Source organism: Pongo pygmaeus, chromosome 10 (assembly GCF_028885625.2).
Source record: "Pongo pygmaeus isolate AG05252 chromosome 10, NHGRI_mPonPyg2-v2.0_pri, whole genome shotgun sequence".
Lineage (NCBI taxonomy): Eukaryota > Metazoa > Chordata > Mammalia > Primates > Hominidae > Pongo > Pongo pygmaeus.
The window spans coordinates 22136263-22153254 of NC_072383.2; the positions used below are offsets into that span (position 1 = coordinate 22136263).

Consider the following 16992-nt stretch of genomic DNA (forward strand, 5'->3'; position numbering starts at 1 on the left):
AGAGGCACAGTTGCCTCCAGTTGAGAACCGTGGCCCAAGCGGATGCTGAACTCTTCCTCCCAACACCGCTGGGCTGTCGTCATCTGGTTTCTGCTGTCCCAGTGTCCCACATCCCCTCACATCATAAGGGAATGATTACATCTATTCTGGGGTCAAATTTCTGTGCTAAACACAGGCTGAAATTTGAGGTGGCCGGCGGTGGGCAGGGGGTGGTTTCTTGCTACTAAAGTTGTTCACAGCTCAATGCAAGCATCAGGAAATCCCTAGGCCCCTGGGTGCTGCCCGCATCCCAGCCCCTCCTTCCTGCCTTAATAGTGGCCTCCTAGGTGGTTGGACTTTCTGGAATGTTTAGCACGCTCTAGCCAGTGGGGGCCCCCTTGGCTGCTTCCCGCTCCCAAGCTAACCGTTCTCTGCAACCTCTCTCTCTCCAGTGGCTTTTCTTAAATTCCTTAAATAGCAACTCCCAGTTTCCTCATTCCACGTCCACTCTTTTAGAAGAGCTGAGGGAGAAAGTTAATCTAGGTTAACCAGCACCTTCCTCTCTCTGTAGGTTTTTTGTTTTTTTTGATGCATGGAGGAAGTTATTTCTTCATTTGACAACTTAAACAAAAAATACTCCTGTATTATCTCCAGATGGTCTTAAGGTGGCTTCATAATTCAGAGAGTTGCTTTTCTGTTTTATCTTTTTTCTTTTTCTTTTCTTTTTCTTTTTTTTTTTTGAGACAGAGTCTCACTCTATTGCCCAGGCTGGAGTGCAGTGGCACGATCTTGGCTCTCTGCAGCCTCTGCCTTGGTTTCAAGTGATTCTCCTGTCTCAGACTCCCGAGTAGCTGGGACTACAGGCATGCGCCACCACACCTGGCTAATTTTTGTATTTTTAGTAGAGATGGGGTGTCACCATGTTGGCCAGGCTGGTCTTGAACTCCTGATATCAGGTGATCTGCCTGCCTCGGTTTCCCAAAGTGTTGGGGTTACAGGCATGAGCCCCTGCGATTGGCCTGCTTTTGTTTTAAGTGAGAGACATGAAGTAAAAGGAAAATAACAGGAAGAAGAGTAAAAGAAGACAGAGGTGCTAGGAGCTTTAGAAGTGTGGAGCTGGCCGGGCATGGTGTCTCATGCCTGTAATCCCGGCACTTTGGAAGACCGAGGCAAGCAGATCACTTGAGGCCAAGAGTTCGAGACCAGGCTGAGCAACATGTCAAGACCCCATCTCTACAAAAGATACAAAAAAAATTAGCTGGGTGTGATGGTGCACATCCCGTAGTCCCAGTTGCTCAGGAGTCTGAAGTGGGAGAATCGCCTGCGCCTGGGAGATGGAGGTTGCAGTGAGCCGAGATTGCACCACTGCACTCCAGCCTGGGTGCAGAAGCCAGATCCTGTCTGAGAAGAAGACAGAAACACGGAGCCAGTTAACGTGGGCTTTGTCTCCAACACTCTCCCCTTCCCTGTGCCCTCATACCACACTTCCTGTTCCATATCCTCTTTTTTTGAGTTTATTGTGATGGATGTTTTAGAAAGATCCACCTGCTGTGATGTGCTTTGTGTAGGGTGGTGTGGCTGGGGGAGGAAGACAGATAGAAGAGGACATGGGGAGAAGGGTGAACGACCTCCCTTTGAACCTCAAGGAGGGCCCAGCGGTCCGATGCTGGCCACCCCAGTTGAGAGAGGTTTGCATGTGGACACCAGCTGTTTCCCACTGACCTTGGCCACTGCTCGGCCCTCCCAGCTGGAGCTGCCCCGAACCTGCCTGAGAAGGGCCAGGGCGTCGAGAGCATTGAGTAATTCTCATGCGGCTCCTGCCTCTGCAGTCATCTCCCGAGATGATCGTCCAGATGGCGCAACCCCATCTTGCAAGGAAAAAGCTTCTTGCAGTTTCCTTCTGCTTTCTGGGTCTGGGGCTGCCTCCAAAACAGCAGGTTGAGTTTCTTCTTTCAGAACCTGTGGCTGATGTCACCAGATAATAATGCCTAGCGCCATTCGTGTCAAGCGTCTGGGGTTGAACCACTCAAGCAGAGAAAGAGAGCGTTCTGTTCATACGGAGTCCCACAGCTCAGCCTGTGCCTGACGTGTTGTCTCTGTGCTTTGTAGGCGGGGGCACGAACAGCATCACCGTGAGGAATGTCACATTCACCTGGGCCAGGAGCGACCCTCCCACACTGAATGAGTAAGCCGGGACGTGGATGCAGGTGATGGTGTGGAGACAGCCACGGGGCTTTTGTCAAACGTGGATTCGAATTCCCACCGTGCTCCCTCTCTGTGACCTTGAACAACTCACTTTGCCCATCTAAGACTTAGGTTACCCATCTGGAAAATGGGTGCAGATACACCTGCATAGGCTGTCGTGAGAAGCAGACACAGAGATGTCTAGCACAGAGGGTTCCCTGTGATTGTAAGTTACAGCAGCCTTGGACAGCTAGACTTAGACAGTACAGGAGATTCTTGGCTTGCATAACTGGGAAGTTCTACTTTCAGGTGCGGTGTGATCCAGGGACTCTGCCGTCGGAACTTTCTTCATATTTTCTTTGTTTCACTTCTCCTGGTCTGCTTTATCCTCACGCATCCTCTCCCCTTGTGATGGCAAATGGTCCCAACAGCTCCCACTGTGTATCCCACTGTTAGGAGAACTGCCTGCTTCTTATTGACCCAGATTGGGTCCTATGCCCTCTGTGAGGCAATCACTATGCTTTCAGACACTGAGTATGCTGATTGACCAGTCTCAGAGGCTGTGATGCTGCTCAACTCCAGTGCCCCTCAGCTGCCCAGCTCACCCTTTCTTGCCAGCTTTCTACCTGGCACCCCACACACTACAATCCTTACCTTTCCAAAGCACATGATGTCTAGGAAATTGAGCTTATCCCCAGGCAACTTGTCAAGCACCTCTCATTTTTTTTTCTGAGCAGAGGCCTTGATCAACAGCTTTTTAGGCCCGCTTAAGGAATCCGAAAAACACGGGGGTGATGGGACCCTTTTAGAGGTTTAGCTCATGCCTGGGTAGCCAAATCACTACTGTATTTTATCATGTAGGAGAGAAACTCTCCAGAGAAAATAATCTGTAGAAAGCCTGCATTGAAAATTCATGGGGGTACTGCATGCTTAGGAAGTCCTTCCTTATGTCTAACTTAAATCCTGCCTGCTTCAATTGTAGCTGTTCTGTCTTGTTGAGCTCCACAACTAATCCGTACCTGTGTCCCTTTCCTGACCCAATGGTTTTCCTGTTCAGTTACCTTCTCCCCACAAGCCCCCAGAACCTTTCTCTAACCCTCATTCTTCATCGGCCTGTAAGAATATTTCAGTCTCACGTGGACAGTGGCAGGTACTGTCTCACTGGGCTTCCTGCCCACTCAGGCCCCATAATCCATTCCCTACCAGCACAGGAAGAAAAAGCCTGATGAGTGTCACCATGCAGCAGTGTCATCAGAATGAAACAATCAGTGACAGCAACGACTATCAGCATTTCCACTAATACTCTGAAATCAGAAAGGCGGCAGTTAAAAAGCACAGAGTCCCAGCATTTTGGGAGGCCAAGGTGGGCACATCACCTGAAGTCCAAAGTCTGAGACCAGCCTGGCCAACATGGTGAAACCCTGTCACTACTAAAAATAAAAAAATTAGCTGGGCATGGTGGTGCATGCCTGTAATCCCAGCACTTTGGGAGGCTGAGGCGGGCAGATCACTGGAGGTCAGCAGTTTGAGACCAGCCTGGCCAACATGGGGAAACCCCATCTGTACTAAAAATACAAAAATTAGCTGGATGTGGTGGCGCTCACCTGTAATCCCAGCTACTTGGGAGGCTGAGGCACAAGAATCACTTGAACCTGGGAGGCACAGGTTTCAGTGAGCCACGATCGAGCCACTATACTCCAGCCTGGGCCACAGAGCGAGACTCTGTCTCAAAAAAAATAAATAAATACTTAAGTAACTAAATACAGATAAATACAAAATAAAAGCACATTCCATATAAGTGAGTCCAGCAAAGCCTTGCATGTGCCCTCTCTTCCCTGGGAGGATGGAAACCCTGCTCTGGCTGTGTCGTCTGCAGTGGGAGTGGCCTGGGGTTGACTTGCCCCATTGACAGCCGGTCTTGCTGGGAGAATGCTGAGCTTATTTTATTTTGCTTTCTGCTGTTCGTTAAAGGATGGTTTCAATAGAGACATCTTCCTGAAATTCAACTCAGATTTATTCATATCTGTTTCCTTTTTCAACCCTTTTGTGGCTCCCACCTGGCAGAGTTCAGGTGTCTCAGCACAGTGTCCCTCCAGGGCATCTTTCAAGGTGCTCCCAGGCCTGGCCACTACCCACCTCAGCGCCATCGCATCCCTGGTTACACCCTGTGCCTTCACCCCTTTACACCTTTCTCCGGCTATCCCCATGTTTCCATGTCTGGGACATGACTGCTTTTCTGTCAGAGTTTTTTGTTTTTTTTATTTAATTATTTTTTTTCTGAGACAGAGTCTCACGCTCTTGCCCAGACTGGAGTGCAGTGGCACGATCTCAGTTCACTGTAACCTCCGCCTCTTGGGTTCAAGCGATCTTGTGCCTCAGCCTCCTGAGTAGCTGGGATCACAAGCCCCTACCACCGCGCCTGGCTAATTTTTATATTTTTAGTAGAAACGGGGTTTCACCATGTTGGCCAGGGTGATCTCGAGCTCCTGACCTCGTGATCCACCCGCCTTGGCCTCCCAAAGTGCTGGGATTACCAGCACTGGCATGAGCTACCGTGCCCGGCCCCAGTTTGTCTTGAGGTGTCCTCTCCTTTCAGACCTTGCCTCATGCCCCCAGTGAAGTTTCTGCCCCTCCGAGGGGCAAAAACTATTCCAGAAGCCCAGTGTGACAGGATCCGTCAGGTTACTCCCTGCCTCTCTTCTCTAAGGGACACCTGTCACCTGCCTCCCACCTGGAGGACCCCTGAGACAGGTCACTGAACTGAACTCAGCAGTAGAAACGGAAGGAATGTTGAGGGCTTCAGTGTTTAATATGGCCTTGCCTTTTGTCTGTCTTTCTCTTTCTCTACTAGGGGTAAATTGAGGCTCGGTGGCCATGGGCATTAGCCCGGCAGGCCTCATTCAGCGTGGCTGAGCCAGGTGTGTTGTGTCATTTCAGCATCACCCTCTCCATCCCAGAAGGTGCCTTAGTGGCCGTGGTGGGCCAGGTGGGCTGCGGAAAGTCGTCCCTGCTCTCAGCCCTCTTGGCCGAGATGGACAAAGTGGAGGGGTACGTGGCTATCAAGGTAGGGTGAGGACCAGCGGGGAGGGGCAGTGGGGAAGCTGGTGGTCTGAGGAAAAGCTCAAAAATGATGGTGTTTCTTTTGACTGTTCCTGTGCCAGAAGCGAAAGTAGCAACGTCTCTTCTCCTCCTCCTCCTGTATCTTTCCGCTGTCTGTTTCTCTCTCGTTCTTTCTGTTCTGTTCCGTGCTGTCCTAGAAGGCAGGATTTTGGTGTCATTTATTTCCACCTGTCTCCCAGCACTTAAAATAGTGCCCAGTATGTAGTAGGCACTTAATATTTATTTTGTTACCTCCTTATTAAGCTGTTATTTTATTATTATTATTATCATTATTATTGTTTTTTTTTTTTTTGAGACAGGGTCAGGCTCTGTCCCGCAGGCTGGAGTGAAGTGGCGTGATCTCGGCTCACTGCAGCCTCTGCCTCCTGGGTCCAAGCGATTCTCCCTCAGCCTCCCGAGTAGCTAGGATTACAGGCATGTGCCACCATGCCCAGCTAATTTTTATATTTTTTTAGTAGAGACGGTGTTTTACCATGTTGGCCAGGCTGTTCTCAAACTCCTGACCTCAAGTAATCTGCACACCTCTGTCTCCCAAAGTGCTGGGATTACAGGTGTGAGCCATCGCATTCAGCCACTTAATAAATACTTAGTAGACACATGAATACTCCCTGGTGCGCGGCCTGTGTCTCCTTCCCTTGCGTCTCTGCCTGTCACTGAGTGTCTCTTGGTCTGTTTGGGTCTTTTTGGATCATTCTTTATCTTTGTGGATCTCTCTGAGTATCTATTCTTATAAATGTAACAAAACAAAATTGTTTATGTGGTTGGAATATTTTCTTAGAACATTTTTTAAAGGGAACAGTTTAAATTTTTAGTGTTGAATTCTTAATATGGAGCTAAAAGAAGACTGCAGTTTTACTGCTTTTAAATACACAGTGTACTTTGAAGTAAGTTGAAATTTCCCAGGAGTGAGCTTAAGAGGCTCCTTTACAAATAATCCCCACTGGAAATCAACAGCCTTTGTTTGCATTTAGTTCACTCCCCATGAAGGCTTTTTCCTAGTGTAACAATACATCCCTGGAAGTTTTGCTACCAGCATTTCCAGGAGTGTGGTCTGCAGCCAGCTCATCTTGCAGGACATTTGGGGGATAAAGAACCCCAGGCTCAAACAAGCATGGGAAATAATGCATATTCCAGCCCCATCCCTCTTGGAGACTTATAGTAAACATTAGCAAATTAAAGGCTCTGACAAGTCCTGCAATGATAAAAAAAATCTATTAACTGTTTAACCTTATGTGTCCCAGGTGTACTTGTCTGCACCTCTTTAGTGTCTGTGCAACTGCACATATGTCTCTTGGAATCTGCCTTTGGGAATGTCAAGTTTATGACGTTGTTTGTTGTTGTGGGTTTTTTTTGAGACAGTTTTTTTTTGTTTCCCAGGCTGGAGTGCAGTCGTGTGATCTTGACTCACTGCAACCTCTGCCTCCTGGGTTTAACTGATTCTCCTGTCTCAGCCTCTTGAGTAGCTGGGATTATAGGCACCCACCATTACTGCACCCGGCTAATTTTTGTATTTTTAGTAAAGACGGGGTTTTACCATGTTGACCTGGGTAGTCTAGAACCCCTAACCTCAGGTGATCTCCCCATCTCGGCTTCCCAAAGTGCTGGGATTACAGGCGTGAGCCACCACTCCTGGCCTAGTCTATGACATTGTTTTTTATTTCAGAGCAAAACCCTTTCTTCGGCTGTACAATGCCTTTAGAAAGTATACATTGTGGTTGGGTCCAAATTAATGATCTTTAACTATTGTTTTAAGAAATGTTTTATCATTACTTTCAAGTTCCTGCCATAAAATAAGATGAATGAACCATGAGAGCTAGATTAATAGAAGAAAATTCCAAATCCCGGTGGGATCCACATTGCTTTCTGTTTCCTTAACGCCAGCTTTCTGCTGTCCTGGCACTATTATCATTTCAGGCCAGATGATTATTTATTATTGGTTGTTTTGCCCAGGTAAGGGGAGTGCTAGAAATGTATATAAAATATTTATCTTTTCCCAAATGTTTTAGTCGGTGTGGTTTGTGTATATTATGTCTGAATTTTCTGTGGGTTCTATGGTAAGGCACCACTGTTGACCTTTTGGCTTCTTAAAAGTTAGGATATTCAAGTCAGCAGGTTAATTATTTGAGAATTTAGAGTAAGAATGAGGGTACCTGGGACCTGCTGTCAGCTTTGCCCTCTCTAGAATTCCCTTATTCAAGAATCTTCTGGCTGGGCGCGGTGGCTCACATCTGTAATCCCAGCACTTTGGGAGGCTGAGGCAGGTTGATCACCTGAGGTCAGGAGTTTGAGACCAGCCTGACCAGCATGGCGAAACTCCGTCTCTACTAAAAATACAAAAATTAGTGGGTCTGGTGGTGTGCGCCTTCAGTCCCAGCTACTCAGGAGGCTGAGGAAGGAGAATCCCTTGAGCCTGGAGGCAGAGAGTGCAGTGAGCTGAGATCTTGCCACTGTATTCCAGCCTAAGCGACAGCGAGGCTTCGTTTCAAAAAAAAATCCTCAGGGGCTCCCTTTGCCCTTCTGATAAAGCCCATGCTCCCCACCATGTATAGGCCCCCTTGCTGTCCCTGGTGTGTTTTCTGCCAGTCATCCCTCACAGGATTGATCTATGTTCCTGTCACACTGGCCTTTCTGTTCCCTGAATGTGCCAAGTACTTTTCACTTCCAGGCCTTCGCATGTGCTGTTCCCTCGGACTTGAATGCTCTTCCCTCTTCTCCTCATGAAACTGACTCATTCTTCACTTTTTGGTTCTTGTCTAAATATATGTTTGAGCTGAGCATGATGGCTCATGCCTATAATCCCAGCACTTCAGGAGGCCAAGGCAGGAGGATCGCTTGAGGCCAGGAGTTGGAGACCAGGCTTGGCAACATGGCAAGGTTTTGTTTCTACAAACATAATAAATAGATAAAGAATTAACTACCTCAGCATTTTCATTAACAAAATACACAAAACAAATATCCTTACTCTAGCCTTTATTCTCATGTTGTTTGTGATACCTGACATATGGAAATAAAAATAAACCTTTGAAATGGATGCTTTGATATAGGAGTTTTTGCTTCAGTTTTTAGCAAGGATATTTCCTCAAGGATCCTTCCCAGATGTCCCAAACTAGGTCAGTCTTTTATTTTTAATTTTTTTGAGACAGGATCTTGCTCTGTAGTCCAGGCTGGAGTGCCGTGGCACGGTGCAATCTCAGCTCATGGTACCTCCATTTCCTGGGCTCAGGTGATCCTCCCACCTCAGCCTCCCAAGTAGCTGGGACTACAGATGCACAGGGCCATGCCTGGCTAATTTTTCTTTTTTTTTTAGAGATGGATTTCTCTATGTTGCCCAGGCTGGCTTTGAACTCCTGACCTCAAGCAGTCTGCCTGCCTCGGCCTCCCAAAGTGCTGGGATTACAGGCATGAGCCACTGTGCCTAGTCAAGTCAGACTCTTAAAAAGTGTCATATATCTTTTTCTCTTTGCATCCACCGTAACTGTAATCAAGTAGTTTTCCGTCATGTCAGGGACTTCCACTCTTTGGAAGCAGGGGTTTTGATCACCACTGTAGGCATTGAGTTAATAGCTAGCTACTAAGTAAATAACTGTAATCTTATCAATAAGGATATCAACTCTTTGACTCCTGATATTGGAGTCAGTGATTCACCTGCTGTGGGTTCTGATCCCAGCCCTGGCATCTGTTGTCCTTTGTGACTCAGTTTCCCTCTTGCCAAAGCAATAGTTGTGATGAAAATGACTTGTGAAGTGAGGCCCTCCTAGCAGGCGTGTGGGCCAGCTGCTGTCTCATTGATCAGATCTGTCTGTGTGTCTGTCTCACCTCCTTCTCCATTTGCAACTTAGGGCTCCGTGGCCTATGTGCCACAGCAGGCCTGGATTCAGAATGATTCTCTCTGAGAAAACATCCTTTTTGGATGTCAGCTGGAGGAACCGTATTACAGGTCCGTGATACAGGCCTGTGCCCTCCTCCCAGACCTGGAAATCCTGCCCAGCGGGGATCGGACAGAGATTGGCGAGAAGGTCAGTATAGTTTCGATGCTGGCCCCTGAATCAGTCAGCTGTTGCTGCATAACAAACGCTCTCACAATCTCAGTGGTCTGTGAGTCTGCTGCTATCAGCTGACCTGGCAGGGCTCAGCTGGGTGGCTCTGCTGCATGCTGCAGGCCAGCTGAGCTTGGGTCCAGGCTGTGGGTGTGGCTCAGGTCTCCCTTATAGAGCTTTTCCTGGGGACCGGGGTGAGGGGTCCACAGCTTTCCAAAAGGGGGCTCTTCTCATGGTGGCAGCAGAGGCCCAAGATAAGCCCCCCAAAAAGCGTGCAATGTCCCTTAAAGTACACTGTCCCTTTTACTCACAAAGCAAGTCACTTGACCAAGCTCAAAGGGACCAAGAAGGAAGTACATTCTACCGTTGTGGTCACGTGACTGCAGAGTCACATGACAGAGGACATGCTGTTGGGAGGAGGGGAGTTGATGATTCAGATGTTCACAGTCCCTGTCAAGATAGCCATAATACTGAAAATAGCACAATAGCTAACACTTACCGAGCATTTTCTCTTTCTTTTCTTTCTTTCTTTTTATTTATTTATTTATTTTTGAGATGGAGTCTTGCTCTGTTGCCCAGGCTGGAGTGCAGTGGAGCGATCTCAGCTCACTGCAACCTCTGCCTCCAGGGTTCAGGTCATTCTCCTGCCTTGGCCTCCTGAGTGGCTGGAATTACAGGTGCATATCACCACACTCAGCTAATTTTTGTATTTTTAGTCGAGGCAGGGTTTCACCATGTTGGCCAGGTTGGTCTCTAACTCCTGACCTCAAGTGATCTGCTGGCCTCAGCCTCTCAAAGTTCTTTCTTTTTTTTTTGAGATGGAGTCTCTCTCTGTCACCCAGGCTAGAGTGTAGTGGCACAATCTTGGCTCATTGCAACCTGCACCTCCTGAGTTCAAGTGATTCCTCCTCCCTCAGCCTCTTGAGTAGCTGGGACTATAGGCCCCAGCCACCACGCCCAGCTAATTTCTGTATTTTTAGTAGAGATGGGATTTCACTGTGTTGGCCATGCTGATCGTGAACTCCTGGCCTCAGGTGATCTGCCCGCCTCTGCCTCTCACAATGCTGGGATTACAGATGTTAACCACCTCGCCCGGCCTATAACTTGAGTATTTTCTGTATGCTGGGAACTATGCTAAACATTTTACACGTAATTCTTCCTCACAGCAAGCCCATGGGTGGAATTTGTTGTTACACCTAGGTAATCATTGAGGAAAAGGAGGTACAGAGAGGCCAAGTGACTTGCCTGAGGCCACACAGCCACAGAGCTGCAGAGAGCATGGTTCCTGTGTCCATGTTCTTACGTGCTCATTTTGTCATCTCTAAAAGGGCCATTCTGTGTGCCTTTCACCACTGCAGACCCTCCCTCTCGCTGTACTCCATCCCCCAGGTTTTCCTGCTGCTCCTCAGCAACCCCCAGCCCATGCTCACCTCCACACCTTGGTCTGAGCCTTCCAGGCCTGGGGTGCCCTCCCCTGCTGCTTGCCTGGCCACTTTGCTCTGGCACCCCATGGTGGTCGTCTGGTGTGTCGCCTCTTGGAAGACCAGGAGTGAAAAGCACTGGCCCATTTCTGTTTTTAGTTACAAGCCAGGGGCTCCGTCAGCTTTCTTATTTGGTGAATGATGTTTAAAAATTGAGGTAAGTCTGCAGCTCCTTAGAAATAAAAAACAAATTATTGGCCGGGCGCGGTAGCTCACGCCTATAATCCCAGCACTTTGGGAGACCAAGGTGGGAGGATTGCCTGAGGTCAGGAGTTCGAGACCAGCCTGGGCAACATGGTGAAAACCCATCTCTACTAAAAATACAAAAAGTTGCCAGGCATGGTGCAGTGAACCTGTGGTCCCAGCCACTTAGGGGGCTGAGGTGAGAAGATTACTTGAACCTGGGAGGTGGAGATTACAGTAAGCTGAGATTGTGCCACTGCACTCCAGCCTGGGCGACAGAGTGAGATTCTGTCTCCAAAAACAAAAGGCACCTGGCTCCCAGGACCCCACCTCAGTGCATGGGTGCCAGGGCAGGCATCTCAGGAGGGGCTGGGCAGTAACCTGTGATTTCCAGCCAAATAGGGAAATGACGTTGGCTTATCTGACATGGTGGGAGCTGGCGCTGCTGCTGGTCCATGCATTGTCCTTCCTCCCGGTGACTGGGATATGGGCTGGATTTCAGCGTCCCCATGCCGGAGCCTTGCTTCACCTATATGTGACTTTGCCGGACAGTGACAGATCCAGAGTAAGCTGGCAAACACGGCAGCTGTCACCAACAGCAGCAGTAACAATAATATGACCACGTCCACCAGCGCCTTCCATGAGACTAAGAGATCAGGGCCTTCCCACTGCCCAACAAGATTTGGTGCTGTCAGCCACCCTTCGCTGAGCGCTCGCTGTGTACCCGCTGTGCGCCAGGTGCCCTGCTCAGCACCTCACGGGAGACTCAGGTTTTCTCTTTTGCCCAGTTTACAGGTGGGGCTAAACCCCGTGCCTGTGATCCCATCCTTGGTGGTGGTGGAGCTAGGGCCTGGTTCCAGGTTTGTGCAGGCATGACCTCATGTCTTCAGCATCAAACTTAAAGAAGAGGAGGTGGGTGCAGCTCTGCAGGGCCTTCACCCTCGACCTGCTGTGTCCCGAGCAGGCTCTATGCCTTTCTTTCTTTCTTTTTTAAAGAGACAGGGTCTCATCTGTCGCCCAGGCTGGAGTGCAGTGGCCCAGCCATGGCTCATTGCAGCCTCGAACTCCTGGGCTCAAGCCATCTTCCCACTCAGCCTCCTGAATAGCTGGAACTACAGGCGCACAACACCAGGCTTGGCTAATTTTTTCCTTTTTTTGGAGAGACAGGGTTTCCCTATATTGCTCAGGCTGGTCTCAAACCCCTGGCCTAAAGCAATCCTTCCACCTTGGCCTTCCAAAGTTCTGGGATCACACCACACTCGGCCTGCTTCTACGTATCGTGAGTCTCAAGATTTCCCAGGAAACCTACTCCTGTGCATGTGTCTCTCCAGGGCGTGAACCTGTCTGGGGGCCAGAAGCAGCGCGTGAGCCTGGCCCGGGCCATGTACTCCAATGCTGACATTTACCTCTTCGATGATCCCCTCTCAGCAGTGGATGCCCACGTGGGAAAACACATCTTTGAAAATGTGATTGGCCCCAAGGGGATGCTGAAGAACAAGGTGCCTGCTGGCGGGGCGGGGTTTGGTGTTGGGCCGTCTCACCCTTTGGTTAAGTCGGAACGTGTCCCCTTTAGGAGTCCTTTACTTTCTCTGGCTTTCTTTGTTTTTCACTGGACTTTATAGAACACATTTCTCATGCTTCTCTTGGAAGCCTTCCTAAGACAGCCGTCTTGTACTTGTCTTTATAGGGGTAAGTCCTCCGCACAGAGTTAAATTCATTGCCTCTGCATGGCCAAGGGAGGCCTCTCTTCCTGATTAAGTCACAGGGCTGGCTTCTTAGAGGGGAATCCCACCCCAAGACATTGCCTGTGACCTAGCAGGCTGCATTTTCTTACTTTCAGAGGTGTCTGTGGGTAGAGGGGTCAGAAAATTGCCACAACACCTTAACATGATAGGAAATAGTTCCTGTGTTCTCTTTATAGGGTAGTTGTGGTAATGGGTACACACTGGCTCTTTTTTTTTCTCCCCCTGATTTTATTTTATTTTTTTGAGGTGGAGTTTCGCTATTGTTGCCCAGGCTGGAGTGCAATGGCATGATCTCGGCTCACTGCAACCTCCGCCTCCCGGGTTCAAGCAATTCTCCTGCTTTGGCCTCCCAAGTAGCTGGGATTACAGGTGCCCACCACCACGCCTGGCTTTTTGTATTTTTAGTAGAGTCGAGGTTTCACCATGTTGGCCAGGCTGGTCTCGAACTCCTGACCTCAAGTGATCTGCCTGCCTGGGTCTCCCGCAGTGCTGGGATTACAGGTGTGAGCCACCACACCCGGCTGTTTCCCCTGATTTTAAAACTAACACATCCCCATGGGGGGGATATAGATTAAGAAAAACATGAAAAAGAAAAATGGAAGCAGTTACACACATTCCACTGGTTAGAGGTTTTGTATTTCTTTCAAGTCTTTTTGCTCTGTGTGTAAACTTTTTAAATAGGGTTACCTTGTTACACTTATATATACAGGAAACATCATGCTACATGACCTCTTGTAATCATTCCCACACATACCACTTAACTGTCTGTGTAAACATATTTTAAAATAGTACAAAACATTTTTGAAAATGACTAAGTAATACATGCCCATTGTAACAAAATTGAAAAGTACAAGAATATGGATATATTCTTATAACATATGCGTGTATGTGTGTGTGTGTGTGTGTGTGTGCATGTATATAAAGTAAATAAACCTGGGCACGGTGAGTAATCCCAACACTTTTGGAGACCTAGACCAGTGGATCACCTGAGGTCAGGAGTTCGAGACCAGCCTGGCCAACATGGTGAAACCCTGTCTCTACTAAAAATACAAAAATCAGCCGGGTGTGGTGGTGCATGGCTGTAATCCCAGCTACTCGGGAAGCTGAGGCAGGAGAATCTCTTGAACCTGGGACGTGGAGGTTGCGGTGAGCTGAGATTGTGCCACTGCACTCTAGCCTGGGTAACAGAGTGAGACTCTGTCTCAGAAAATATATATAAATAAAGTAAATAAAATAGTCCCTCTTCATCTTGCATCCCTAATCTTTAATTCTTCTCTTAGAGAGCAAGGGTTAGCAAATCTGGCCCACGGCCTGCTTTTTGTATGGCTCTTGAGCTAAGAATGATGTGTGTATTTTTAAATAGAAGAAATCTAAACAGGAAGAATATTTTATGACATTTGAAAATTGTATTAAATTTAGATATCAGTGTCCATAAATAAAACTTTATTGGAACATGGCCAATGTATTTTTTTTCTTTTTTCTTTTTTTTCTGGAGACAGGGTTTTCCTCTGTTGTCCAGGTTGGAGTGCAGTGCCCCCACAGTCATGGCATGGTAGCCTCCAACTCCTCTTCCTGCCTTCTGAGTAGCTCCTGGGACTACAGGCATGCACCACCATGCCTGGCTAATTTATTTTTATTTATTTTTTTATTTTGTGGAGACAGGTCTCACTATGTTTCCCAGGCTGGTTTCAAACTCTCGGCCTCATGGAATCCTCCTGTTTTGGCCTCCCAAAGTGCTGGGATTACAGGTGTGAGCCACCGCACGTGTCCTGTTCTTTAAAGCATCATCTACAGCTACTTCAACTCGGCAGAGCTGAGTTGGTGCCATGGCAACTGTAAGATCCATAAAGCCGAAAAGATTGACCGTTAGTTGTTTAAGGAAACGTATGCTGACTTCTATTAATAGTTTGATGAATGTCTTCCCAAACTTTCAGATCTGCAGATAAAATGTATGCATGTGCATATATTGTAGTGGTTTTGGGAGCGGCTGACAGCGGGAGTTGTTTTAGAAAAAAGTTAAGCCAGGGCTGGGCGCGGTAGCTCATGCCTGTAGTCCCAGCACTTTTGTAAGCCAAGGCGGATGGATCGCTTCATTTCAGGAGTTCAAGATGAGCCTGAGCAACATGATGAGACCCCTGTCTTGACAAAAAATACAAAAATTATCCGGGCATGGTGGCACATATCTGTAGTCCCAGCTACTTGGGAGGCTGAGGCAGGAGAATCGTTTGAACCCAGGAAGCATAGGTTGCAGTGAGCTGAGGTCGCACCACTGCACTCCAGCCTGGGTGACAGAGCGACACCCTATCTCAAAAAAAAACCAAAAAGAAGAAGAAAAAAATTAAGCCATTGGGCCGGGCGCAGCGGCTCACACCTGTAATCCTACAACTTTGGGAGGCCGAGATGGGCAGATTGCCTGAGCTCAGGAGTTTGAGACCAGCCTGGGCAACATGGTGAAACCCCATCTCTACTAAAATACAAAAAAAAAAAAAAAAAATCAGCCAGGTGTGGTGGCGGGCACCTGTAATCCCAGCTACTCAGGAGGCTGAGGCACGGGAATTGCTTGAACCCAGGAGGCGGAGGTTGCAGTGAGCCGAGACGGTGCCACTGCACTCCAGCCTGGACAACAAAGTGAAACTCTGTCTCAAAAAAAAAAAAAGCCATTGCGTACAAACTGTTTTGCTGTGGCACCATCCTTTTATTCCTTTACACACTTGTATGGTTCCCTCCCTACCTCTTGTCATTCGGGTTTTTGTTAAAAAATAACCTTCCCCATCACCTTTGTTAAAATTGTAAAACCCGCACACTTAATACACCTGTTCCCCTTTTTGCTGCGTTTTTGCCATTCAGCAAGCACTATTCTACTAGTGTCCATTTCTCCTGTGGCCCTGGAATCTGGGGCAGGGGTCTTTGTTTCCTTCCCCTTCCCCAGCTTTTAGCTCAGCACCTGAGGCGTGGCAGGCCCTTTGCACATGCATGTAAAAGGGCCGTGTGCACAGATTCAGCTGCTCCTGGATGCTGTTATCGCAGGTGCATGTCCCACCTTCAGACCTGAGTTCTGCCCGCCAGGTGTTCGTCAGCTCATTCCTCCTTTAGTCTTCACTCTGCCAAGCTAGGCAGTGTCACACGTGTGTACTGACGTGGCCGGGTGTCCCCTTTGCCCACAGACGCGGATCTTGGTCATGCACAGCATGAGCTACTTGCCGCAGGTGGACGTCATCATTGTCATGAGTGGCGGCAAGATCTCTGAGATGGGCTCCTACCAGGAGCTGCTGGCCCGAGACGGCGCCTTCGCTGAGTTCCTGCGTACCTATGCCAGCACAGAGCAGGAGCAGGACCCAGAGGAGAACGGTAGGGGCAGCCCCAGGGTTCCACCCGCTCGGGGTGTCTGGCACCTTGAAGGGCCACACTGGCCTCTTTGAGGTTGCCACCAGCCACTCGGGGAAGGCGGCTCATCAGGGCATGAGGGTGGGAGCTGGATAGAGCCCCCTAAAGAAGCAACGTGGAAAACCACCTTAGTCCCTGCAGCGCTGAACTGGGAGAGAGTCTCGGTGCTTTATGGCCAGGGGACGGGAGCACCAGGCTTCAGCTCAGCTGACCTCAGGGCAGGGTCTAGCACCTTCCTGGAACATGACCTAGGACCTGATGAGTTTCAGGGTCCTTATGGCAAAAATGGGAAGGATGGTAATTAAAGTCCTGGCTGTTGGAGCTGAGAGAAACTGAGGACATACGTGAGACAAGAGATGTGAGAGTTGTGAGGTGAAGCACGGAGTTAAGTTGGCAGGCTCGGGTTGGTGACGTCTGGGTTCAATCCCCGGCCGCTCATCTCCCCAGCTATGTGACCTCAGGCCTGCCCTTCAGACCCATCTGAGCTTCACTTCCCTCCCTCATAAAGCAGTTCAGCAGGGCCAGATGTGGTGGTTCCCAACACTTGTTATCCCAACACATAAAGAGGCTGAGGTGGGAGGATTGCTCCAGCTCAGGAGTTTGAGACCATCCTCGGTAGCATGGCGAAACCTCATGTCTACAAGAAATACAAAAAATTTGCCAGGCACAGTGGCTCACACCTGTAATCCCAGCAGTTTGGGAGGCCGTGGTGGGTGGATCACTTGAGGCCAGGAGGAGTTCAAGATCAGCCTGGCCAACATACTGAAACCCCAACTCTACAAAAAAAAAAAAAAAAAAAAAAAAAAAAATCAGATACTATTAAGTGCTTTGGAGGGGGAAAAAAAAAAGACAATGCCATGGGCTGAGGAGTGATGGGTG

The 16992-nt window shown here is 48.6% G+C and overlaps 2 protein-coding genes and 1 long non-coding RNA gene across 3 annotated transcripts in view; 2 read left to right on the forward strand and 1 right to left on the reverse strand.

Annotated features, from left to right (window-relative positions):
• Nucleotides 1–16030, forward strand: part of LOC129009332 (myosin-11-like) — a 144667-nt gene extending 128637 nt beyond the window's left edge. Inside the window, 5 exon segments of the mRNA XM_054442080.2 lie at nucleotides 2089–2164; nucleotides 5101–5211; nucleotides 9123–9299; nucleotides 12316–12483; nucleotides 15894–16030. Of these exon segments, the coding sequence (XP_054298055.1) occupies nucleotides 2089–2164; nucleotides 5101–5211; nucleotides 9123–9228 (293 nt within the window). The 3' untranslated portion in view covers nucleotides 9229–9299; nucleotides 12316–12483; nucleotides 15894–16030.
• Nucleotides 5347–15786, reverse strand: LOC134740361 (uncharacterized). Its single transcript, XR_010127774.1, has 3 exons — nucleotides 15770–15786; nucleotides 10751–10973; nucleotides 5347–5416 (listed from the first exon to the last, which is right to left on the reverse strand). It is a non-coding gene; the product is annotated as an uncharacterized LOC134740361 (long non-coding RNA).
• The window catches only part of LOC134740360 (bMERB domain-containing protein 1-like), a 34971-nt gene continuing 31817 nt past the window's right edge, over nucleotides 13839–16992 (forward strand). Inside the window, exon 1 of the mRNA XM_063672504.1 lies at nucleotides 13839–16077. The gene's annotated coding sequence lies outside the window, so the exon portion shown is untranslated. The remainder of the gene's footprint in view (nucleotides 16078–16992) is intronic.